The sequence below is a fragment of the Myodes glareolus genome, chromosome 16, assembly GCF_982192425.1.
Source record: "Myodes glareolus chromosome 16, mMyoGla1.1, whole genome shotgun sequence".
Lineage (NCBI taxonomy): Eukaryota > Metazoa > Chordata > Mammalia > Rodentia > Cricetidae > Myodes > Myodes glareolus.
This window is the reverse complement of record NC_142041.1, coordinates 22,276,013-22,301,813: the sequence shown is the minus strand read 5'-3', so window position 1 is coordinate 22,301,813 and position 25,801 is coordinate 22,276,013. Positions and strand designations below refer to the sequence as shown.

Sequence of the window (25,801 nt, the reverse complement as noted above, 5' to 3'; positions counted from 1 at the left end):
TTTTGATCCTGGTAGCTTTAGAGCAGATCTTGAGGGTGGACAGTATCAGTCTTTCCCCTTGCTCTTTCTTTATTCTTCTTCTCTTTGTTTCATAAGATAATAACAGAATTCACCTCTTCCTTAACTTGCCAATATTTTAATAAATATACCCCTTACTGAGAGGCAGGGCAAGCCATGTTTTATTTTTAATCGAATACGTAAATGATACACATGTTGGATTTGTCAGGTGTAGTGTCTGTTGTAACTGTGGACGGGAATGCATATTGGGCTGGCTGGCTCTTCTTCCCTCCCCTCTCTCTCCCTCTCTCCCTCTTTCTCTCTTTCTCCCTCCTTCCTTCCCTCTCTCTCTCCCTCTCTCTCTGTTTCCCTCCAAGAGATTGCCTTAGGTATATCACAGTGTCTGGCACCTGAACCATGTGATCTACCCTCCCCTCCACCCCAGAGTGTATTAATCAGGGGAGGACATATTTTTTTCCCATGCCAGGCAGGCTATGTCTTCTGGCGATGTTGAATGTGGGAGGAGCACAGGCTGAAAGATGGCGGCCCTGAGTATGGTCAGTAGCTGAGGAAAGGTCCTGACCCTCTGTTATTGTGGGGCCAAGAAATGTCCTGCATATTCCTCTTTTTCTTAGATCTGATGTTCAACTTGTCCTCACTTTCACGGGGTTAAGTAACTTCCTCATTTTATTTAACCTTCCCAGAATGATGAATTTATCTGTGCTGGAAATTTCTTAGAACTTTTATTTTATGTATCATCCTCATTATTAGTTGTCTTAGACAAAGCTGTGTTGCTGTGAAGAGACACCATGACCACGGCAACTCTTCTAAAGGAAAACATTTAATTGGGGCTGGCTCACAGTTCAGGGGTTTAGTCCATTATTGTCATATCCCAAAGCATGGTGGCACACAGTCAGACATGATGCCGGAGAGGTAGCTGAGGTTCTATATCTGAATCAGCACACAGCAGGAAGAGAGAGTGTCACTGGGCCTGGCTTGAGCATCTGAAACCTCGGAGCCCACCCCCAGTGACACACTTCCTCCGAAAAGGCCATATCTACTCCAACAAGGCCATAACTCCTAAATGTCACTCTCTATGAGCTTATAAGGGACCCTTTTCATTCAAACCACCAAATTATTATTATTATCATTATTATTATTATTATTATTATTATTATTATTATTATTATTATTATTATATATGGGGGCCATGCACACAGGCACATGCTTGCTAAGGCAGCCATGTGGAGGTTAGAGGAAACTTCACGTGGGAATTGATTCTTTTTTTATCACTGTGGGTTCTGGGGATTGAACTCAGGTCATCGGGCTTGTGCATCATGGCCTTTTATCCAGTGATTCATCATTTGAGCCCCAAAATACTTTTATTTTTTTTTCAGGAGTCTAGGTCTGTGTCCTAATTTTAACAATATATGAACTCAATGGTTCCCATTAGTCTTGACTAGAGATAGATGGCTACAATTGTTGTGAACCACAAACTGGCAGTTACTGCACTGGTGACTAACTGGTAGTTTAGCTTTGATGAAAATTATATACTTTTTTTTTTTTTTGGTGACATCAGGTTTTTAACCTAACATCAGGTAAGTTTGCATTTGGAAAATATTTTTCGTCCAATAGTTTAGATTTACTGGAAGCATAAATGATACTGATACTTAGAGAAAAAGATTTCCATTTCAAGAGTAAGAATGTTATTTTCCCATATATAATGCCACAGGTATTACCTAGTACATACTGGGTAGAGTTAAGTGGCTTCTCAGACCACCTTAATCACTGAAACCTCATTGTGCTGACTGGAAGTGGTAGGCATTTGGAGTGTGACCAACATTCTCTAGTTAACTCTCCTTTATAATTCTGAACATTAAAAGGGGTAAATTCGAAGTCCATGTGTTTATGAGTCATATCATATCTTATTATAATTGATACAGAGCAGTTATTAAGTGGCTGTTAAAGTAACTACAGGTGAGATGGCTTGAGTGAGCAAAGGCATCTGCCCCCAATCCTGAGGACGTGAGTTCGATACCTGGGACCCACATGGTGGAAAGTTAGAACTGACTGCGTCCATATACATGCTGAGGTACATATGCTTCTACACACACACACCTCCATACACATAATACATAGCAGTAATTAAATTTTAAGATTAACTTTAGACAAAAATGTCTATTTACCATACTAAAATTTAGAAGTGCAAGTAATACCTTTAATGTGAAACTTTCTTTTCTTTACTATTCATGAATATATATCCATGAATACACACACACACACACACACACACACACACACACACATAAAATGAATTCCTCAAAGTGAAAGGCATGCCACGCAGTGGCTTGGAAGCAGTCTTGCAGGAGAGAAAGGCAATGCCATCTGTGATGCTGAGCATGGAGACATTGAACCAGGAAGAAAGAACAACAAGCGGAGACTGAAATGGGTTATGACAGTAGTTCTAGAATTAACCTACTGGTTAATTTTATGGCATGACCACAATGTTTGTATTAATAGAAGCACATTCTGCCGATGGATCTCTATTTATTTACCAGTGTAGTTCTGAACTGTGCATGCTTTTTATAATCCTCCCTGCCCTGGGAACATTTCGAAATGTCTAGAGATATTTTTGATCATCATAACAGGTGTGTGTGTGTGTGCATGCATGCATGTGTGCATACACCAGGGATACTAATAAATATCCTATAGTGCCTAGAGCAGTCCCATATAAGAAAGAATCACGTAGTTCAAATGCCAATGATTCTACTGTTGAGAAACCTGCTTTAGGAAACACTAGTTTCACATGTTTCTGAGCCGAGAAATGCTTTGAAGAGCTTGAATCAAAATCCCTTAGACGATAGAGTGATTAGAGCACCTTCATTTTCTAAGGTCTATACTTTGTTAGGATTTATTTTATTAGTAACTTTTGTGAATCACTTTTGGATGTCAGGAAAGACCTGGATGTTCTCAGGCAAGTTTTCCCAAACCTTGCCTTTCCTCTGTCCTATTCTTCGTCTTCCCTCCTCCCATTCCATTTTCCTCAACTATACAGCATTTCACTGCTCTAAGTAATCTATGGGCGACCAGAAGCAAATACAACAGGCACATAAAAAGTCTGGATAGAACGTGTGTGTGTGTGTGATATTACTAATTCATTTCCTTTAGATCTTACAAACACTGTCTTTAGGTACTAGCTGGATGTGGCCAAGCTTACTTTTACACTTGTGTGGCGAAACTAATGTCAGGGAACCTGTAAAACGTATGAAAAGAACTAATAAAACCTTGAGTGTTTCTTACCTTGTTATAACAAAATGTGTCAGAGGTTTAAAAAAAATTCTGTATAGAAGGTGTTTGCTCAGAAAAGCAAATAGAAAAGTATTTTAACAAGGCTGCTGCTTCTTGATAGGTTATGAAATGTGAAGGTTATTGCCATTTTCTTATGTTTTAAGCACCTAGTGTTTAGGACAGAGCCTCTGGCGTCCAGTGCTTGGTACAAAGCACGTGTGTAGATAACATTTGCTAGAGGAGTCAATATGGAAAGTTACATTCAGGGAAACAAGGAGAATTGCCCTTTGCAACTATTCTTAGAGCTGTCATTTGCCTTTTCCTTCAATAGCTCGCGAGTTTACAAGTTTACAGGTAACACTACAATCTCTTGGCGGGTCAAAGAAAAAGGTGCCGGACTCACTTTTTTTTTCCTACCCAGACTTACTTCTTTTCCTTCATTTCTAGTTCTTTTTGCCACCAATTTTCTTCCCAGATTTCTCCTTTATTTGTTTTGGCAAACCAGGCTCTTTTTGCTGCTTTACAAGTGGAGTTTGCATCCACTTGTCTTCATCTGGGTCTCTACCCTTAGGACCCACATCGACTACTTTTTTGTCTTGGACCAGGAGTTTCTCTTGCCTGTTCCCATAAATCTTTGGTGCTGGGTTGCAACTTCAGCACGGGAGCCCATCTTCTCCAGAATGACAGACCCCATTTAGCACAATGGTGTGGCTTTTGGTAACCAAGGTTGAGTACGATGTAGCGATTGGTCGATTGATTAAGAGCTTAAATCACCTTGGTTTTATTGTGAAACACTTCACTCTTACTTCCATTTTTTTCTTTTCTTTTTTAACTTCTTTTGTAACTTCATTCTCAGTCTGCAGTCTAGGCAAAATACCTTTTGGCATTTGCAGACCAGCTTTTAATACTTCATGCATTTCCCTGCAGTGGTCTTCCTTAACGAACTGCCTTGGCATAGCATCCATACTTTTTATGCTTTGTGAAATTCTGTGTGTCTTTTAGAAAAAGTTCTTCCTGGGAAAACTCAAATTTCATGAGACTATGGATAAAACATTACTGTTTTATTTTTCATATTTTCAGTAGGTTAAAAAAAAGGCGAATGGTATTCGTTTACATAAAGAAATTTGACTCTGAGAGTCAGTCGCCCCTTGGATCAGCTGCCACGATCTCCACGGAGACTATGCCATATCTTTAACAGGAGAACCAGGGCCAAGCCCCATGCAAGGCCGGTGATCCGATGGCCCCGCCTCTCGTTCCTGCTCCGACCACGCCCCCATCATGACCCCGCCCCTCGGCCGCCCCCCTGGGCGCCAGGGCGCACGCGCAGAACTGGAGGCGGCTCGGCCGTCCCCCTCCCCCAACCCCGCCGCGGGAGGGGAACCGGCAGCCGCGGCTGCTCTGGCCGCCGGGGTCGGTCGTCGTCATGGATTACCCGTGGGAGGATCTGACCCTGTCCTTCTCCCGCACGTCCATGTTCCCCTTTTTTGACATCGCCCACTACCTGGTGTCAGTGATGGCGCTGAAGCAGCAGCCAGGTGAGTGAGGGGCCCGACGCGCTCCGGGTTCCCTGCCGGGATGGCCGAGGACAGGGACGCCCGAATCCCGGGCGGTCCACCTCTTAGCCCAGACCACCCGTCGCTGACCTCGTCTTACGGAAATGATACAGACCCCTGAACAGAACGTCTCAGGTGGGACCTAGCACCTTCCTCGCGTGTTAAACCGTACGAGTGAGTGGCTTTGCGTTTTCTGTCACTAGAGACGAGGTACAGGTAACAGTCACTTGGCATAGTTCAGTATCTGAACCGTGTGGGGTTGTGATGTGGTTTTCACAACCTTGAGTTTCATGAACCATGTGACCAAAGAGCAATGTTTGATTTCCTGTCTTTCACTGGCTTTCCTTTTTTTTTTTTTTTTTTTTTTTTTTTTAAAGTCACCCCACTTTTTCATCATTTTCTAAGTCTGTCGTTGAGGTCAAGCATTTCACCGCCTTCTGCTTTCTGCTGCCTTTCCTTGTCCCGCAGGTGAAGTGTGAAGGCTTAAGAATGATTGTCTTGCTTCTTACAGACTACTGATTTTCTAAATCCTTGACTCTCCTCCGTTTTTGAGAGTTTCTGAGTCCAACTCTTGTTTGAAGAACAGAGCTGCACGGGATACTGTTTTTCTAATTAAAAAGGAACAACGTTTTTGTTATTGCTTCATATCTGAGATCTGATATTTTCTTGTATTGATTAAATCAGATAGTCTCAAAGTGTGGTTTCCTTTTCTTCTGCTTCCCTGTCACACGGTGTAGAAATTCATTATTTTCATAATGATATTCAGAGGTTATTCTTGTTTTCATTGCCTTTATGAGTGTACAGTTTATGAGTGTAAGTTTTCCAGCCACTTACCTGACTTACAATGCTGCAAGAGATTGAAACACTCTCTGGTGAGTTCAGCCAGCTGTTTGTGTTAGAAGATAGACATTATGGAAATTGCCCAGATACCCAGCAGTGTGCCTTCTTTAATCATGAATAGTTTTTACTTTGGAAAGTAGTTATTTTAGTAAAGAACACATTAACATTTAATGCCTTATTTTAAGGTGGGTACCGTAATAACTTTAAAAACTGTTGACATTTCTAAATGCTAAATGTAAACCAAAGCTCTAGGCCTTTTGTTGTTACTAGAGATGATTCTAGAGAAATGTCCTTCCACTGAGTATAGCTCCCGGCTGAGCAATTTTTAAAGTCATTTTTTAAAGGGTATTATTTCATAAGTATATTCACTATTTTTTTTGTCACAAAGTTGCATGATTTTTGGATAAAAAGTCATGGAACCACAGTCATGATTAAAATTTAATGTATATTTCTCATCTACTCCAAGTCCCCGTAACCCCTCTGTAGTCTCTTTCTCTGATAAGCCATCTATGCCCTCTTTACATCTCGGGGTCTATAGAGGTCTGAAGTTTGAGACTCCAAAATTTGAGAATCATTTGGCTAATTAAATGCTAATGAACATGGAGGGAAACACACTCTTCTCCCAGTACTAGTAAGTGGTAGCATTTGCAGGAGAACGGCCCATAAACGGGGAGTGCGCTAGCGTGCCCGTTAGCTTTAGCTGTAGTGGTTCTTTTCAGCCCTCACCATCTTGTTATTTTCATAGTCGGAAAACAGCTTTCATTTGCATTTTCCATGGTTATTAATGTGTGTGCTTCCTTGGTTTGTTAGTCATTGGTGTTAAATTCCCTTAGAAGCCTAGGATCTTTTCCTGTTCTCTTGGGATGTAGATTGTTTTACTTCATTGGTCCTCTTCATGCATCTTGGACATTCTATTGTCAGTGTTGAAGCTTTTTTATTTTTTTCTCTATCATTAAATTTTAGCTTTTAGCACAGAAGTTTTAAAAGTTTCATGGTTAAATCTATTTACTTTTTTATAGACAGACCTGTTTTTATAGACAGATCTCCTTTTGGCTTTTAGGGTTTGTATATTATTTCAGGAATGTTGGTCCCATGCTGAGGACTATAGAAATACTGGTTTATGCTCTTTTAAAAATAGATTTATTTTTACTGTTTTAATTGTGTGTGTGTGTGCGCGCACACACACGCGCACACACATATGAGTACAGGTATCCGCAGAGGCCACTAGATCAGAGTCCCTGGAGCTGGAGTTATGTTAAGAGTTACAGGTGTTTCTCAACCATGCAGTGAGGGTGCTGGAAACTGAATCAGGTCCGCTGTGAGAGTCGTAAGTACTCTTAACCATTGAACCCTATCTCCAGCTCCTTATTATGATGTATGGTGACAAAGGAAGCCTTTGGGGTGGAGATATGGCTTAGTGGGTGAAGCAGCCTGTTGTACACGCCTGAGGACTTGAGATCCATGGCTGAGGAAAACTCCATTTTGGGACGGGCACCCATGGTAGTAGCCATTCCTCTCTGACCTGAATTCCTGAGAGATGAGTTCCCAGCAACCCTGCCTCCTCCCCAGAATTGTGAAACTGTTATCAAATGACTAGCTTCTTGCTCTGGCTTCTGTAAGATCACTTATTGCTGTGTGCAAGGGAAGTAAGGCAGTTCCTCACGGAGCTGAAAATTCCTCAGAAATGAAGTGCTTGTGGGTTGGACTGCCACCCTCTGCAGCCCTGCCAGCAGTTTCAACAAATTTGGCTAATTATAATCCCACTCGAATCTGGTGGTCTTTTCCGGGTGGTCTTGAACGCTGTAGCACTTTCACGCTCCCAATGACCGGTTCTCCAGAGCTCTAGAACCCATAGTGCAGTAAGGCCTACAATTCACGTGTGTGCAGCTAGCAGAGTTCTTCCCCACCCACAACAGGGCCCCAAGAATTTAAGGCTAACCTGAACTGTATGCCAGTGTCTGCAAGAACTCCTATAAAAGACCACCGGCCTCATATGCAGTAAGCAAGAGCGTTTTATTAAAACTCCAGCATGTTGGGGTGGCACCTGGCGATGACCACAGAGAGGCCCGAAGGTTGCTTTTAAGCAAGACTGAGGGCATTCCAGGGAAGGGAGGCCAGTCTGGGGACTGAATGGTGGGGTTAAACGAACAGTTAACGGGTTGCTGTGGGATTGGTTGGTGGCTCAGTGGTTAGGGCTCTTCGGCTGCAGGGCGGAAGAAGCTGTCTCTAGTTCTTTTCAGCTTGCACAAGGTTGTGGGGCGCCATCTGATTGACAGCCTCTGGGCTGCGGCTTTCCCAAGGACTGCTTGCTCAGTCTAGCTGTTTCCAGTAGAATGAAGCTAAGACCTGGTCCCTGTCAGGGGGCTGTCATGACGCTGGTCTCACTCCGGCCCTCTCGCTATACACTGAGTTCAAAGCCAGCCTGGTCAACAAGAGGTGCTGTCTCAACGCCCTGGCCCCAGCAAACTCTGAAACCAGTTCACATTTGTAACATTGCAGGATTATTGGATAGCTGTTGCCTGTGTAGTCGACATAATTTCTCCCCAGCTATTCAAATAATTCAGGCACTTTTTAAAATTACACTTACCATAGTTAGAGTACAGTCAGCAGAACACACACATACAGTCTGCCATAACAACGTGCTGTCAAAGCACACACACACACACACACACACACACACACACACACAGTCTACCTTAACAATGTGCTGTCAAAGCATACACACACACACACACACACACACACAATCGTCAAAGCACATACACACACATGCAATCCACCTTAACAATGTGCTGTCAAAGCATACACACATACACACACACACACACACAGAGTCCACCTTAACAATGTGCTGCCAAAGTGAGCGCTTCATCTGAACATTGACAGAGTGCAGGATGCAGGGAAGAACACCGTGGCTTCACTTGTCAGGGAGCGTGGGTGGTTTTAATTCTGTTACCACTGTTCTTTTCAGCTTGACCATCTTCCAGCGGAGGAAGATGTGACAGGCTCCTGCTGGTGTGTGGTTGGCGGGCATTAGGCTCCATCTCACACTCACAGCGACAGCTGTGTGCAGCCCACACCACAGGCAGACCTCCAGCCTGCCCAGAGATGGCTCAGGGGTAGCCGTTAGCTATGTCTATGACCTGAGAGGTTCGAGAGAGCTGGTGACAGGAAAGACTTCGAGGAGAGAGGCGAAGAAGGCTTTGTGCTCCCCATGTCAGCAGTTAGTAAGGGGATGCTAAAGGGGACAGAGCTTAGACTGGTGTTCTAAGGAAAGTCATTTTAATAACAACTGGTAAGCTGTTTCCAGAATCGCCCACTGAATCATAGCCAGTGTTAAAATATCATTGGTTCAGGATGATATAGAAGAGTTTCAGGAGTCAAAGACACGAATAGGAAGATTTTCTAGCTGGCGGCTGGCAAACCTGGGGCTGGGGGTGTAGTTTGGTGATGGAGTACTTGGCTAGTTCACTACTGCCTGGGTTCAGCCGCCAGCACAGAAAAATAAGCAACAAGCAGACCAGCCAGCAGACTTCCTCAAGGCTGGAGAAGGTGTGCTGGATCTGGCCAGCGTGGGTTCCTGTGGGATCTGGCTAGCGTGGGTTCCTGTGAGATCTGGCCAGCGTGGGTTCCTGTGGGATCTGGCCAGCGTGGGTTCCTGTGGGATCTGGCCAGCGTGAGTTCCTGTGGGATCTGGCCAGCATGAGTTCCTGTGGGATCTGGCCAGCGTGAGTTCCTGTGGGATCTGGCCAGCATGAGTTCCTGTGGGATCTGGCCAGCGTGGGTTCCTGTGGGATCTGCCCAGCGTGGGTTCCTGTGGGATCTGGCCTGTGTGGGTTACTGTGGGATCTGGCCTGTGTGGGTTCCTGTGGGATCTGGCCAGTGTGGGTTCCTTTGGGATCTGGCCAGCATGGGTTCCTTTGGGATCTGGCCTGTGTGGGTTCCTGTGGGATCTGGCCAGTGTGTGTTCCTGTAGGACCTGGATGGCGTGGATTCCTGTGGGATCTGGTCAGCGTGGGTTCCTGTGGGATCTGGCCAGCATGAGTTCCTGTGGGATCTGGCCAGCGTGAGTTCCTGTGGGATCTGGCCAGCATGAGTTCCTGTGGGATCTGGCCAGCGTGGGTTCCTGTGGGATCTGCCCAGCGTGGGTTCCTGTGGGATCTGGCCTGTGTGGGTTACTGTGGGATCTGGCCTGTGTGGGTTCCTGTGGGATCTGGCCAGTGTGGGTTCCTTTGGGATCTGGCCAGCATGGGTTCCTTTGGGATCTGGCCTGTGTGGGTTCCTGTGGGATCTGGCCAGTGTGTGTTCCTGTAGGACCTGGATGGCGTGGATTCCTGTGGGATCTGGTCAGCGTGGGTTCCTGTGGGACCTGGCTGGCGTGGGTTCCTGTGGGATCTAGGCTTGTTCACAGAGAAGACACAGTGAGACTTTGCTCCTTCACTCAGCGCATTTCTTTTTGAGACGGGTCTCGTGTACTCCAGGCTAGCTTTGAACTTGATATGTAGGTAAAGATGACCTTAAATTTTTCATTCTCCTGCCTCCACCTTCCGAGTGAGTGCTGGGATTACAGGTTTGTGTCACCACACCTAGTTTTATGTGGCCCTGGGTATCAAATCCAGGGATTCATGATGCCTGCAGAACAAACTCCAGCAGCTGAGGTCTGTCCCTCAGGTTCTTCCTTTCTCCCTTTTCAGACCTGTATTTCCTTAAGGTCCTGGTTTTATTTTCCATCTCTGTCAACACATCCCCCCTCAGAATCCTCCCTTTTGTATCCTATTATTTGGAATCTCTATGTAGGTTTTAGGAATGGTTAGAGAATAAAAGGTTTTGCAAGAAACTGTTTTTCTGCCAGCCTGCCAAGGGTCAACAGCACTTACACCTTCCCCAGCTTGTTAAACTTTTATGTCTAGGAATCCAAATCTTTTACTATCCCTACATTGTAAAACTTTTATGCAAATCTTTAATCTCTCTCAACTGATAAAACTTTTTTCAAAAGAGGCCCACTGTGTTCCCAGAAGTTGGCGGTCCAGACTGGCAGATCCTTTCTTCTTGGCTTCAGTTGTTTTATAGCTAGCCAACCTGGAAGGGAGCAGGGAGCGATGCTGTGGCCAGCCAGTGGGGAGAGGTCTTACCTCCCGTGTCAGGATCAAAACGTGCCAGATTTCCTGCCTGATGTGCTTGTGTGCCTCTTAAAAAGAAACTGCCTTGCTGGGTTGCTTCTGTATTGTTCCTGTGTTTCTTTGTGTAGCAATAAAAATATCCTTTTCCAACAGTTTGGAGAACTACCTCTTATATTTATCCGACCGAGGTTGTAGGGGTTTTTTCTTTAGAGTTATTTTTATTATATTTAAAGTTATGTGTATGAGTGTCTGTCTATAAGGGCATATATACATGAGTGCTGGTGTCAGGGGAAGCTAGAGGTCCCGGGGAACTCCAGGTTCCCTGGAACTAGACTTATTGACAGTTGTGAGCCACCCAACATGGATGCTGGGAATTGAACTTGGGTCTTTTGCAAGGACACTTGTGTGTTCTTAACCATTGAACCATCTCTGCAGCCCCTTGGTTGTAGCTATTTAAACCCAAGGAAAGAGAGGAGCATCCTTCTCCTCTTTTTAGATTACCTTTGCTTCATAATCAGAGACACAAAAACATCAGCCTATTTAGTGTGAATTGAATCTTTCCCCAGTTACTTCCATTTGTCTCCTAATTGAATCTAGTTTCTTCTAAGTCTTTGCATCTGATTGTCCACAGTTTTTGTCTTGGGTTAGTAGAGTAAGATTTTTTTTTTTGTTTGCTTGTTTTTTTGAGACTGGGTTTTTCTGTGTAGCCCTGACTGTCTTGGAACTCCATCTGTAGATCAGGTTGGCCGTGAATTTAGAGATCCACCTTCCTCTGCCTCCTAGAGATCCACCTTCCTCTGCCTCCTTAGTGTTGGAATCAAAGGTGTGCACAACCATGCCCCCTGCTGTTTTGCTTTTCCTTTTCAATTTTATTTATTTATTTATTTATTTATTTATTTATTTATTTAGGGTCTCACCATGTAGCCCTGACTGTCTGGGAACTCCTCTATAGACCAGGTTAGCCTTGGATTCTCAGAGATGAGCCTCTCAGGTGCTGGGATTAAGGTGAACCCCACTGTTTTTGGCTATACCATCAGTCTATCTTAGTCTCTTCTTTTGTACTTAAAATCTTCTCTCCTTCAGACCTTTGCTGTTTCTGTTCTTAAGCTTTTGTTTTGTTTTGAGAAAGAGAGTCATATGACTCAGGGTAGCTTTGAGCTTCTCTCAGAGTTGTGGTTTTCGACCTGTGGGTCTCGACTTCTTTGGCAAACCTCTATCTCCCAAAATCTTTACATTATGATCCATAATGGCAAAATTACAATTATAAAGTAGCAATGTAATAATTTTATGGTTGTGGTCACCACAACATGAGGAACGGGATAAAGCATCAGGAAGGCTGAGAACAACCTTAGGGGTTCCCCTGAGTGCTAGGATTAGGACTTGTGCCACTGTTTTTCTTTCTTAAATCTTAATAAATTGATTAAGTTAAAATACTTTGGCTGTGGTGGCATGTGTTGTGGTGAACGTCTGAAGTCCCAGTACTCAGGAGCTTGACAAGGGAGGATCATTAATTCCGGGCCAACCTAGGCTGCATAACGAGATCCTCTCTCAAAAAAGAAGACAAAAATAGACAGTCAGTCCCTGCCACCCTCCAAAACCCCACTTTGAACATATTTATTTAAGTCTATGTCCACATCTAGTTGTCTTTTCTCTAAGAGCCACCCACCCAAGATTTCACGGAACCCAGGGTAGCTTTGAACAGACGATGACCTTGACTTTCAGGTCCTCTTTTCTCCTGAGCGCTGGCATCGCAGGCACGCATTGCGGGCACGCATCGCAGGCACGCATCGCTGTGCTCAATGTCTGTGCAGTGCTGCCTGCTGAGCAAGCGCTCCACCAACTGAGCGACGTCCCCAGCTTCCTGAGAATTTAATCTACAATTATTTCTTCTGTCTATGACATCTATTATTTTAGTCTACAGTCTTTTACAGCTCTTTTGCTAACTTCCCAATCATGTGTCGTTCATTAAACCAAATTGTTACTGAACTTCATGCTCTTTCAGACACTATTTTAGATATTGAGGATCCCCCAAGAAAAGATACTGTTACAGCCTAAATAAGTCAGCTCCTTTTCTTTCTTAGTGATGTCTCATATGGCAGCTCCATTCTTCTTACCGAGTAATAATAGTTATTGAACGCAACTCCATGAAGACTGTTTCAGCTGGATAATTACAATCCCTGCATGCTCCTGTATTAGTGCACTCATTTGACAAGTGTGGAGTTTGGGAGAATGAAGTGTCCTTCCTAAGGCACGTGGGTAGTAAATTATAGAGCTTGTTCTTGACTCCAGAGCTTGCTAGTTCCAGTTTCTTACTGTTCACTGGTCGCTTTTGCTTTGCAGCCCTATTTAGTGTTCTTGGCTTCTCAATATGTATAAATGTCAATAAGTTTTCATTTGTTATGTTTTTTTTCTTCATGATTTTTGTTTTTTCCACACCCACAAAGCAATTTCTTCATTTTTTTTTTATAATTAAATGCAGAAATAAAGGTTGCCGTTTTTCCTTCATCTCTTTTGTGGGAGATGAAAGGGTTAATATATTAAGCATTTATTTTTTAAAATAAATTTATTTATTTATTATGTATACAACATTCCTTCCATGTATGCTTTCACACCAGAAGAGGGCACCAGATCTCATAATAGATGGCTGTGAGCCACCATGTGGTTGCTGGGAATTGAACTCAGGACCTCTAGAAGAGCAGCCAGTGCTCTTAACCTCTGAGCCATCTCTCCAGCCCCATATCTTGCAGTTTTTGTGGATGCCTATATATGCATGTAAAAAGGACAAAAGGCATAAATATATGGCCTATGAATGTTCAAAATGTATCTATCCATGTAACAAATATCTAGATATGAAGACAGCAGCCATGGTTTTCAGCAGCACCTTTTGTTGTATGATTTTAAAAGCTAGAATAGGCTCTATCTAGTGTGGTGTGAGAAAGGATGCATTAGAGATGACTGTTCAAGACTGCGGCTGGGGCTTATCCGTGTTCCAGCCCTCATAAACCACGTTCAGAAGCTCTGAGCTGTGACACGCACATGTGCCACATGTTGGGATTTCTGGCTAGCCAGGCTAGCTGAATTGGTGAGCTTTCGGGTCAGTAAGAGACCCTGTCTCAAAAACTAATCGCAATTGAGGGGAATACCAAGCTTCTACCTCTGCCTCCACATGTACATACATTTATATGTCTCACTATATATTTATATATTGATACACACATATTCACACATGGTAATCTATAATTGACTTCTCCGAGTTTAGAGAGTTAGAGTTCTTGCTTGGCCATATTTACTTTCCCCCCTTTCTTAGTGGATTGGAAGAATCTTTGACCAGATATAAGATACTAGGTAGAGAGGGATGTGGTAGAAGGTGTGCGCATAGAGTCAGTAGACCAGTGTCTGAGCTCTCCCGCTAATGGGTTGGGTGGCATGGGGTGACAACTTCAGACTCAGTGTTTTGTTTGTTTAACGAGTGGGCAGGGCTGAACACCAGCTAGAGTAACTCCTCCGCAGGGGTCCTAGTTTTGCTCTAAAGAGCTTTTCTCTGAGCTTCTGAGTTTTCATAATTTGAGCTTATCCTTTGTTCCCCCAGAACAGTAGCTGCTTTCTGAAGCTTGTACCTCTGTTACATCGTATTTACCTTTGCTTCTCAGCTGTCTAGTTGCAGTTCTGTATGTATTTAGTTCTTTATAGTAAATGCTCTGTTAAAATAACTGTTTTTAGTCATCTGACTAGATGCATAACTGATAAAAGAAACCCAGGGGTAGAGTTTAACTTCACATTCTGGTTTATATGCATCTACTTTTTTGTTTGTTTGTTTAAATTGTTTTGAGGCAGGGTTTTTCTGTGTATCTGTGATTGTCCTGAAACTTACTCTGTAGACCAGGCTGGTCTCAGACTGAGAGAGATCTGCCTGCCTCTGCCTACCAATTCCTCTGGGCTTAAAAGCATGGTAATACCACACCTAGTGGTTTTTGTTTGTTTGCTATGCTTTTTGTTTGTTTTCAAAAATGAAAACAAGTGTCTTTATGTAAATCTGTCTGTTTTGGAACTCCCTATATGTATACCAGGCTGGCCTTGAACTCACAGAGATCCAACTGTCTCTTCCTCCTCAGTGCTGGGATGTAGTTGGTTTTTAACTCATTTGCTCTTTGGGAGGCCTACCACCCAACTCCCCAGTAATCATGCAGAGGCTTATTCTTATGAATGCCAAGCCTTAGCTTGGCTTGTTTCTAGCCAGCTTTTCTTAAATTATCTTGTCTACTTTTTGCCTCTGGGCTTTTACCTTTCTCAATTTCTATATATCTTTTCTATCCCTCTTGTTTCGTGTTTGGCTGTGTGGCTGGCACCTTCTTTTCTCAATCCTCTGTTCTTCCTTTTTTTTCCTTCTGTTTATTCTCTCAGCCTGACAACACTATCTGTTCCTCTCCTGCATAATTATTGGCTGTTCAGCTCTTTATTAATCAGGTGTTTTAGACAGGCAAAGTAACACAGCTTCACAAATGTAACATAAAAGAATACAAAACATCTTTGCATCATTAAACAAATGTTCCGCAGTATTAGCAAATGTAACATATCTTCAACTAATATTTTACACACTTGGGTAAAAGGCTTGTATCACCACCCATACCTTGCATGTGTCTTCTTAAGACATACTCTGGGCTGCTGGAGAGATGACTCAGAGGTTAAGAGCATTGGTTGCTCTTCCAAAGATGATGGAGGCCTTAAAGGTTCTATCCGTTAAGACTCCCTTTCAGGGTTCAGTTAAAGATGCCACAAACAGCTCAAGGGGCTAAAAATCTGAGGGTGAAGATCTGAGAGGTAAGAAATTACTCACAACTGGTTCTGTCTAGCTATAATTCTTTATTCTTCTCTCTTCAATCTATCCTTTTTCATTGTTTCCCCTGGTTCTCCCTTGTTCTACATTGTTCTTAGTTCTACACTGCCTTTGTCCTACGTTCTTAGTTCTACCCATTACAAACGTTCCCAATCATATATACCCTTAAAACCAGCAATTCCTTAGCCCTAGCATGTTACAGGACTGGAATTATTTTGCCCTATAGAAAATCAGATAAGGATTCTCTCTCTCTCTCTCTTTCTCTCTCTCTCTCTCTCTCTCTCTCTCTCTCTCTCTCTCTCACACACACACAGAGAGAGAGAGAGAGAGAGAGAGAGAGAGAGAGAGAGAGAGAGAGAAGAGAGAGAGAGAGAGAGAGAGAGAGAGAGAGAGAGAGAGAGAGAGATCTGTATCTGTGGGATGGGCTTGTACAGATCCAGTGAACTCCTTAATGGAGAAAGTTAGTTAAGAAAGAAATTAAATCATCAGGGAATTCTAGAGGGGAAGGTTAGTATGCTATGATACATTTTTAGGTGGTTAGTAAGAGCTAAAAGGTTTATTTTTAGTAAAATTATCATGAATAGGTTACAGACTGTTTAAATCAGCATGCCTCGTCTTTTCTCCCAGCATGCATAGAGGCTACCGGGTAACCAAGCAACCTATATAGACAGGGAAAGTTGATGGCTCTTGCTCAGGTAGCACATACACCAGACACTACAGTTTCTGTTGGCCTGGGTTTGGAGTTTTGCTCTAGACAGTACAAACAAAGAAGGGACCCAGGCCCCTAAATTGTCAGTTCCAGGCTATGCTTTTATCAGCTGTCTGGTTGTGGGGTAAAACTAGACAGCAGCTTGGGCAGGTAGTAACTCTATGACCTTGGAGATCTGTGAATATCTTAAATGGAGTGCTCTATGCCTGAACCCTAAGCACTGACCAAATGCCTGCTGACAAAAAAAATTGCAGGAAGGCAGATCTCTGCACTTACCTAGGAGAGAGAAACAAGGCCTGGCAGTGAGAAACTGTTCCCACGAAACAGTTCTGAGCAGTTGGGACTTAATTCCCAAATATGTAACAGAAAGGGAGTTCAACTGCAGCAAAAAAATCTGTAACAAAGGACAGCCACTTCATTCACAAAGCAATAATGGCAAAAAGCCTTGCTTTTTGGTTTAGCCTTTACCAGATCCCTTGGTTCTGGTAAGTTGCTCATGAAAAGATGGCTGAGCAATTACTGTATAATGTTAGGACTTGTATCACAGAGGTCCTGAGTTCAATTCCCAGCAATCACATGCTACAGCTACTTCTAGTGGCTACTCCCTCCAGCAAGGCCACACCTCCAACCTCCCAACATCACCACCACTGGTGACTAAACCTTCAGATACTAGAAGCGATGGGGAAGATTCTCATTCATGGCACTCCCTCACGCATACAGGGTTTATGTATGTATGTGCTTGTGTTGAGAGTGTATTGGTTACTCTTCTGCTGCCTGACCATGCAAGTGAGAGATGAGAATCCATCATGGTGGGGAAGCCATGACAGCAGGGGCAGGAAGCTGTCTGGTCACAGTTTTCATCCACACAAAAGAAGTAGGAAAAGAAGGAGTGAAGGAGGGAGGGAGGGAGGGAGGGAAGGTGGGAGGGAGTCAGGCATGAGCGAGGCTGTGAAACCAAAGCCGCCGCAGTGATGAACTCCCACAGCAGGGCTTTATAACCTTCCCACAGTGTCGCCAAATGAGAGTCAAGTGTTCTGACACACGAGTGTTGTGGGGCATTCTCCTGCAGACACCACTGTGTTGTGTATATACATGTGTTTGTGCATGAATGTCTCCACCTGTTCCTCCCACCCCACCTCCCTGTTTTTTTTTTTTGTCATTGTTTGTGTGTGTGTGTGTGTAAGCCAGTGGTAGGCATCTGGTGTCGTTTCTCAAGATGTTTCTGCTTTTTCTGAAACAGTCTCACTTTTGCTTGGAGCTCACTGATTCGGAAAGACTGGCTGCTTGTCTCCAGCACAGGTCACCATTACCCTGGGCCTTTTTTTTTTTTTTTTTTTTTTTTTTTAGTGAATATGGGACTCAAACTCAGGTCCTTATTGCTGCACAAAAAACATTATACTGACTAAGCTATCTCCCTGCTTCCCCATTTTTTTTTAAAGGAGAACTATAGAAGAAAGACCAAAATAAAAACATATTAGTATTCACACAAATATCACCTCAAATGGAAGGTTTAAGAAAGCCAGTCATCTCCTTTCTGGGTGTCATAGCAACCGCTTGCCAGCTGGATGTTAACTGTTGTGAAAATATCTTCAGTGTAGTGGTTTCTACCAGAAGGAGGAAGAAGAAAACAGAGGAAAAAGAAGCCTGAGGGAAATATGCCTAACATAAATATGTACTTGTTTGAAAAATTTAAAAATACAAAACTACAGTGTAGTGGTTCTTAAAAATAGGTTCACATGACTGACCTAAATTTAGATTGAGTACAAGATAGAAAGGTCGTGTTCGCCTACACTGAAGAACCCGTTCAAGCTTAGTTATAACATAAGCAGTGGAACTGTTCTAGGTGATCTGGTGTGTCATCTGGGGTTTGCAGGAGTGATGTCAGGTGAGTTCCTGGAGGTGGATTATGATTTTATGTGTAGCGTTCATTCTCAGTCTCAATGGGGTGTAGCAGGCTCACTCGTCACATGTCCCCTATGCCTGCTTCTTGCTAAGTTGGAGCTGGGTGATTGAACATACACTGTATAGCCCACGATGCCTCAAACATTTACATCTAGTCAGTATGAACAGTTTGCCAGCTCCTGGTTTCGTCGGCTGGATGACAACACAGGCTCTTCTTGTGATCCACAAGGGGCTCACTGTCACCACGGGGCATGTAGTGCTCTTCATGTCGCTGACCACTGCTCTTTCCAGCACAGCTGCTCTCTCTTGCCTTTCCAGCTCCAGGGGGCTCTGTGGGGAGCAGGCCTCAATCAGTTGCTGCGCCACATGCCTGCCCGTCTTCCTCCAGCTCTCCATCACAGCTCACTTGCAGTATGTTACTAAAGTTCGTACAAGATTATTTGTGTTTCGGCCTCTTGTGCTTTCAATTTAGCTGCAGTGTGACAGCTCTTGCAGAGAGTTTTTGGAAAATAATTCTGTTGGTAGCATATTTGAAGTATCTTAAGGAAGGACTGAGAATTTTCTCTCTCTCTCCTAAGTGTATGTTAAAAAGCTCTGGAGATAGCTCAGTGCATAATACTGTTGCTGTACAAGCGTGAGAAAAGGATTTTGAATCCTTTTATGGACCCATGTAGGTTAGGCAGATGTGGTGGCCACCTTTAACCCCAGCATTTGGGCAGAGTCAGGGACTCCCTGGGGCAACCTGGCTAGCTGGAATTGATGAGTCCAGGGTTCAGAGAGAGACCCTGCCTCAGTAAGTAACGTGGACAGAAATTAAGGAAGCTACCCAATATCGACTGTGAACCTCCATATACGTGTTCACATACATACATGTGCACCTGTGTACCCACACATATGCAAAAACACACAAACACACATCCGTAGCTCTGTAGTCTAAACTAGAGATGCTTTTCTTGCTGACATAGTTTTGAAAATGGAATCAGATAGGACCAATATGAGAGAAGTACTCCCCTCCCCTGAGCTGCTCTCTTCCAGAGTCTTTTTTTTTAAAACTTTTTATTTTATGTGCATTGGTGTGAAGGTGTCAGATCTTGTGGAACTGCATTTTCAAACAGTTGTGAGCTGCCATGTGGGTGCTGGGAATTGAACCCAGGTCCTCTGGAAGAGCACTCAGTGCTCTTAACCGCTGAGTCACCTCTCCAGCCTCTTCTGGGGTCTTTTTTATACACATCCTAAGTCATTGATTTAAGAACTATTGCACTTACTTTCACTAGCATGGCACATCATTCCCACCCCAGCCTTTCGATAAGAAGCAAAGGAGTTACATTGTTGGCATAGAGCATTGAATGAGCAGCAGCCGAGGCTTCCTTTAGCCTGTTTCTTATCTCCTCTCCTGGATTGGTCCATTCAGCAAGTAAATCAGCCAGCGGTGTCTACCATGTACCTAACATAAAAGTATGTTGTCTTATTTTAAATTCTTATAAAGTATATAATATTTTCATTTTATGAAAGTTAAAATTTAATGCAAAAGAGATTGAGGCCCTGCCTAGAAGTTAGAGAGTTGCTGGGTGCTCCTTGCTTCTTGTTTGAATTGTGACAGTTAGGTAAGGGACACTCAGGCTGGCATAATTTTAATGCCGAAATGGTTTGAAATCTTTCACGTTTTTCTGTCATACAAACATTTTTTAGAGCACCCATTCCTTACTAAGGTCTCTTTTAGAATCTCAAAGGGTAAGTCTTGTTTTTTTTTGTTTTTTGTTTGTTTGTTTGTTTTTCCAAAGGGTAAGTATTAAAATGCTGCTGTGACCTGTGCCCAAGATCAGGAACGTGGGAATGTCTTAAGGCAATGAGTCAGTTGAAGTGGGAAATGTTCAATTCCCAGCAACCACATGGTGGCTCACAACCATCTGTAATGAGGTCTGGTGCCCTCTTCTGGCCTACAGGCATACAGGGAGACAGAATATTGTATACATTATATACATATATATATGTGTGTGTGTGTGTGTACACAAAAGAAGTAATCAGTTACTTGAGGAATATATCTTTGTGGTGAGGGCAATGTGCCAAACTTTGACTCTCCTTCGGACAGAAGGCCAGTGCTAAGCGGGGTGTGTCCGTGTGTGAGGAGCCATCCTCACCTCCATAATGAGTTTGAAGCCTGTGCGGAATGTGTGAGACTTTCTTAATAAATGCATAAGGAAAAACTAAAACTTAAAATTTCCTTGATCATCTTCCTTAATCCCAGGACTCTCATGACAGTTAATAGTTCATCACTGCACACTGTTCTCTGTGCACTCTGTATATCTTCACAGCACACGCTGAGTACTCCTCCACAAGAGGTTCCGTGCGGTAGTTTTATTGTCCATTTAGTAATTTTGTGTTCTCTAAATTGCTTCTGTTTTTCTGTTTTGGACTATTTTTATGTTTTAATTCATTTTTCTTTTGGCAATTTTAGATTTATAAATCAAATTTCAGAATAATCAGTTAAGGACCTTGTATATAATATTTACTTATATTTGCCAAGTGTTCTTACTTTACCACTGTGAATTTTTCTTATGCATATTATTTTTAGGACAGTGCAAATATAAATTGGAGGCATTTGTCTAGTCACTTAATTATTTAAGATAGTATATTCTGACCACAATTCAGTTAAAAAATCAGAACGTTTGTAATAAAAATGCATTTATCTTCTTTAGTCTGTAAATTTTATCAGTTGTTGAATGCCCAATAAGGCCCTTGATAATTCTTTCTCCCCTGCTCCAGGGTATTAATTAGAACAGGCATTGCTTTCGTTTGGCTCTTTTGGGGGACAGACAGTGCTGGGAATTGAACTTAGGACCTCACATGTTTGAGATAGGAACTCCACAACCAAGCTACATCTCTTGTCCCTAGTTTTCATTGAAGACCGGAGTTTGTATCCCCAGCCCCCATGTAAAAGCCGGGTGGGTATAGGGCTGTGTGTTCCTGTTACCCAAGTGCTGGGAGGATGGAGGTAGGTAGGTCCTAGGAGCTTGCTTAGCAGCTGATATAGTGAAACAGTGAGCCCCAGATTCAGTGAGGGACCCTGTCACATGGTGGTGCATGGCTTTAATGGCAGCATTCAGGAGGATGAGGCGGGTGGATCTCTAGTCTCTAGTATGACACTAGCCTTGTGGACCTAGAGAGTTCTAGGTCAGCCAAGTTATATAGCACCCTGCCTACAAAACCTAAACGACAGAGAGATCAACCTAGGAAGATAGCCTGAGTCAATCCCTCGCTTACATGTGTGTGTTCATAAGGAAGTGCACTATCAGCTATGCACGTAGATAGTGTGCTTTCTCTCACCCACCTTTTCTTCTTCCTCTTCTTCTTCTTCTTCTTTTTCTTCTTCTTCTTCTTCTTCTTCTTCTTCTTCTTCTTCTTCTTCTTCTTCTTCTTCTTCTTCTTCTTCTCCTTCTCCTTCTCCTTCTCCTTCTCCTTCTCCTCCTCCTCCTCCTCCCCCTCCCCTCCTCCCTCCTCCTCCTCTTCCTCTCCTCCCTCCCCTCCTCCCTCTTCCCTCCTCCTACCTCTCTCCTCCTCCCTCCTCCCCCTCCCCCTCCGTCCTCCCTCCTCCCCCCTTCCTCTCCCCCCTTTTCATCTTCCTCTTCTTCTAAAATAAAAACATACTGTTTTTGGGTTAGATAACTTAGTGGGTAAAGTGCTTGCTGTACAAGCGCTAAGACCTCACTCTGGATCTCCACACCCAAATGAAAGCCAAGCAAAGCAGCGCGAGCCTGTGAGGCCAGCACTGGGGGCTGGAGACCGCAGATCTGGGGGCTCACTAGCCAGGCAGTCTAACTGCAGAGCAGGCTTCAGGTCCCGGAGAGTCCCTGTTTCAGAAATAATGTGGAGACATGATCAAGGAGAGCCACCCTGACGTCACCGTCAGGCCTCCGTGTGCCGGCCCTGGAGAATCACCCCCAGCATACCCACATATTCATGGACCCACATTCACCCACCCCACCACACCCCACACAGTACAGCCACTGATGGAAAAGAATACTGTTTATATTACATAATTAGCTCACTCATGAAAATAATTTGTTAGAAGTTACAAATTTGGTTTATTTCTCTAATATAAGGGGTCCTGGGAGCTTTCTTGTAAATATACAGCTATCTCGGAGCATGTTTGTACTCTGTCATTTCAGGATCGGTGACAGTGGCCTGGAATAATCCCCTGTCCAGCTGGCTGAGTGCTATGCTCCACTGCTTCGGGGGAGGAATTTTATCCTGTATACTGCTTGCAGAGCCTCCACTGAAATTTCTTACAAACCACACTAATATTTTACTGGCTTCTTCCATCTGGTAAGTTGCCCTTGTGTTGCACTCTGAGGTGTTTTAAGAATTCTTTTATAGATTGTAATAAATGGCTCCTTTTCCTTTAAAGTTTTTTGATATCCTTAATGCGTGTGCAGTGAATGAACCCAAATGGTGCTGAAGGTTTTGAGTGCAAAGTCTATCTCTTGCCCTTTCTCCCTCATCTTCTCCCAGTGACACTTGTTCTTTCAGGTTGGTTTTTCTTTTTAATGGGAACATTTTAGCACAAGAGAATGTCAAATATTTGTCCAAATATTTTATTTTGTGAAACAAACTCTAACATTTAGCATTGACATGATAAAAAAGCATACTTGTGAAAAACTGAACAAAAAGTCCAAGTGATAATGGCATATATATAGTTTTTCTTGTCTTTCTCTTTGTTGGATTGGTTTATATATATATATGTATTTATATATATATATATTGGTTTATATGTATATTTGTTTGTTTGTTGATAGGTAGATTGATTAATTCAAAGTCTCATTAGATAGCCCTGGCTGTTCTGAAACTCAGTATGTAGAGCAGGTTGTCCTCTGCCTTCTGAGCGCTGGAAATAAAGGTGTGTGCACAGCTTAGACTTCATCTTTACTGTGCTAGCGAAATGGCTCAGTGGGTAAGGGAGCTTGAACACAAGCCTGGCAACCAGAAGTCTAGCTCAGCACTCACATAAAGGCAGAAGGAGAGCATCAGCTACACAGAGTAATCTTCTTGCCTTCCACATGTCCAGTGTGATACACAGCCCCCCCCAATCGTGCACACACAACCAATAATAAAAACAATTTTTAGTATAATAATTTAAAAATTATTGAGTACTTATAAACAGGGATAGTATATAACATAGTAGTAATGGTAAAGTGGTGAGAACCTATGGCTGTGGAAAGTGGATGAGGTGGAATTATTCACTTGCTAGTAATTGTTGAATTAGTATTATATTGTCAGTTAAAATTCATTTTCATATTTAATCATGAGCCCTGTGAAGTAGCTACTATAATTATTTCTTTTCCTGACAAAATCTTTTACTGGTGACATTAAGAGAAAAATATTACTTAAATATTATGAAACACTATATTACTTCTCTCTAATCTATAACTAACTGATGAATTCATCTATCACTAATTGAAATATCCAATAGATATGTAAGCAATCTGTTCAGATATGGAATGACTGAGTGCATCGGATTATTCTGCAGAATAACCCTTCTTCATATGAACAGGATTCTAAGTTTTACTGTGTTTTTGTTTTATAAAATGCAGTATGGTCTGTGGAATTAGGATTTTTTTTTTTTACTAACAATGATTACAAACAAATTTCTCTTCCAGGTTGCTCTTATCTAAGACTGCGACTCAAACTATCAAATGAGAAAGAAGAGAATATACTAATTCAAACTCAAACAGAAAAGCCTTACAATGATTTTACTAAAAGCTACTGCTTGCTTTCATTAAAAAAACAGTACTTCTCTTTTAATAGTTTACATTTTTTTCATTAGAAGGTGTGGAACTATTTACTTGATAGCTAGTATGTATTGAATTAATATTATATATTAGGTAAATTATTTTCATACTTGCAATGAGTTCTCTGAAGTAGCTATTACAATTAGTTTATTAAAGATTTAGTTTTATTTTATGTGTATGGGTATTTTGCTTGAATGTATGTATGTGGAACATGTATATGTCTGGCACCTCAAGAATCCAGAGGAGGGCATTGGATCTCCTGGAACTGAAATAACCGAGGGTTGTGAGCCACCGTGTGGAATTGAACCCAGGCCCTCTGCAAGAGCAGCCACTGTTCTGAACTGCTGAGCTCTCTTCAGCCCCTTAGCAATTTGAAAGCCTAGCTTACTTGTATCAAGTTTCTCTATGGTATTCTTGTCTGTGCCGAGTTTCGGCTGACTCCCCCATCCTGCCCAACCTCCCTGGTTCTCCTGTGTTAGCCTACAGACCCCAGTGTTCTGCCTCCCATTTTTTGTGTCAGATATGTTCTGCTCACCACCCTACCAGTGATAGTTGTTGTTACTTCCTTTTGACAGCCAGGAAACAGACATGGGGCAGATGATGTGATTGTCATCTCTAGGTAGGTGGCAGGGCTAGAATCAGAGCCTCTACGTGTGACAGCTACAGTCTCTCATAGACTTGCTGAATTACCTCACAGTATCATCTTCCAAAAACACTTCTAATTTAAAAAGATATTAACAGTTTAGATTTTTAAATGTTGTTAAATGCTGAAACTATGTAAGAACTAAGAGCCGTATTCTGTATTCCGTCCTGTTTCTAGTCTTAAATGCTGAGCCTACGTGTCTGGGCCTGGACTTGTAGTAATTTCCTACGTGGGCTAGTTGCTTCTTTCATTACCCCCCTAAATCTTTTCTTCACATAATGATGAAGTGATTGTCTTAAAATGTGTTATAGTATGTCACTCCAGTGTGCAATAATTAGGAACAAGATCCTGAATTTTGCCATGACCTGTACATCCCGACAAAGTCTCTCTTCTGTTCTCTCTGCTGTTATGCATCACCAGTCTGCTCCTCCTACTCCTTTCCGGCCATCCTGAGCCTGCTGCCTGACATAAGGGAGTCTACCTCGTGACTTTGTTCTTGCTTCCTTCTCCCTGTCCCCTCCAACCCCAGACAGAAGCCTTCTGTTACTGTCCTCTCCTCCTCCTCTATTTTTCTTTTCAGATTCATTAACGTCGGAGGTCTTATCAGTTGGCTTTTTAAAAACACTGCTTTGTCTCACTTCTAGACCAGCATCTATCAATGCAGAAACCTCCCCTTGTAAACGGAGCCACTGAGTGCTGTTCAGAGTAACGAGAGAGACTTAGAAAAGAACAAGACTGCTCTGTGCTCTGATTTCTGGATTTGAGTAGCAAGGAATTACAGATCTTGATTAGATGATCCAGCGAATGAAACACACTTTCATGCCTGGAAATATATGCCTCTGCATTTAAAAGGTATGTTAGGAGCAGAGACAGAAGAGTGTATTTTTGAGCACACACGTACAGGCGTCTGGAAAGAGACTTCTGACTCCCTGGTCTTTGGTGAGCCCGTCCTACTCACAGAAGAGCAGCGAGGGAGGTGGCTTGGCCCTTTGCCTGCTGGTCACCCTGCAAAGATGGTCAGTTTTTTAAAAGGATATTTTGTGAGATTCTACAGATTTCAGTTTTTGTCATTTTTTGAAACTAATTGAGAATCTTTGGCCAACGGGAGACTTTTCAGAGGAACTCTCCC

At 42.8% G+C, this 25,801-nt stretch overlaps 1 protein-coding gene across 4 annotated transcripts in view; it reads left to right on the top strand.

Annotated features, from left to right (window-relative positions):
- Positions 1-4,622: 4,622 nt before the first annotated feature.
- Tmem38b (transmembrane protein 38B) overlaps positions 4,623-25,801 on the top strand; it is a 37,634-nt gene continuing 16,455 nt past the window's right edge. The window contains exons 1-2 of one of the 4 annotated variants that reach the window (XM_085677147.2): positions 4,623-4,820; positions 22,410-22,566. In XM_085677147.2, coding sequence (XP_085533273.1) covers positions 4,709-4,820; positions 22,410-22,566 — 269 coding nt within the window. In that variant the 5' untranslated portion in view covers positions 4,623-4,708. The other 3 variants (XM_048420176.3, XM_048420177.3, XM_085677148.2) reach the window with 3 other exon arrangements.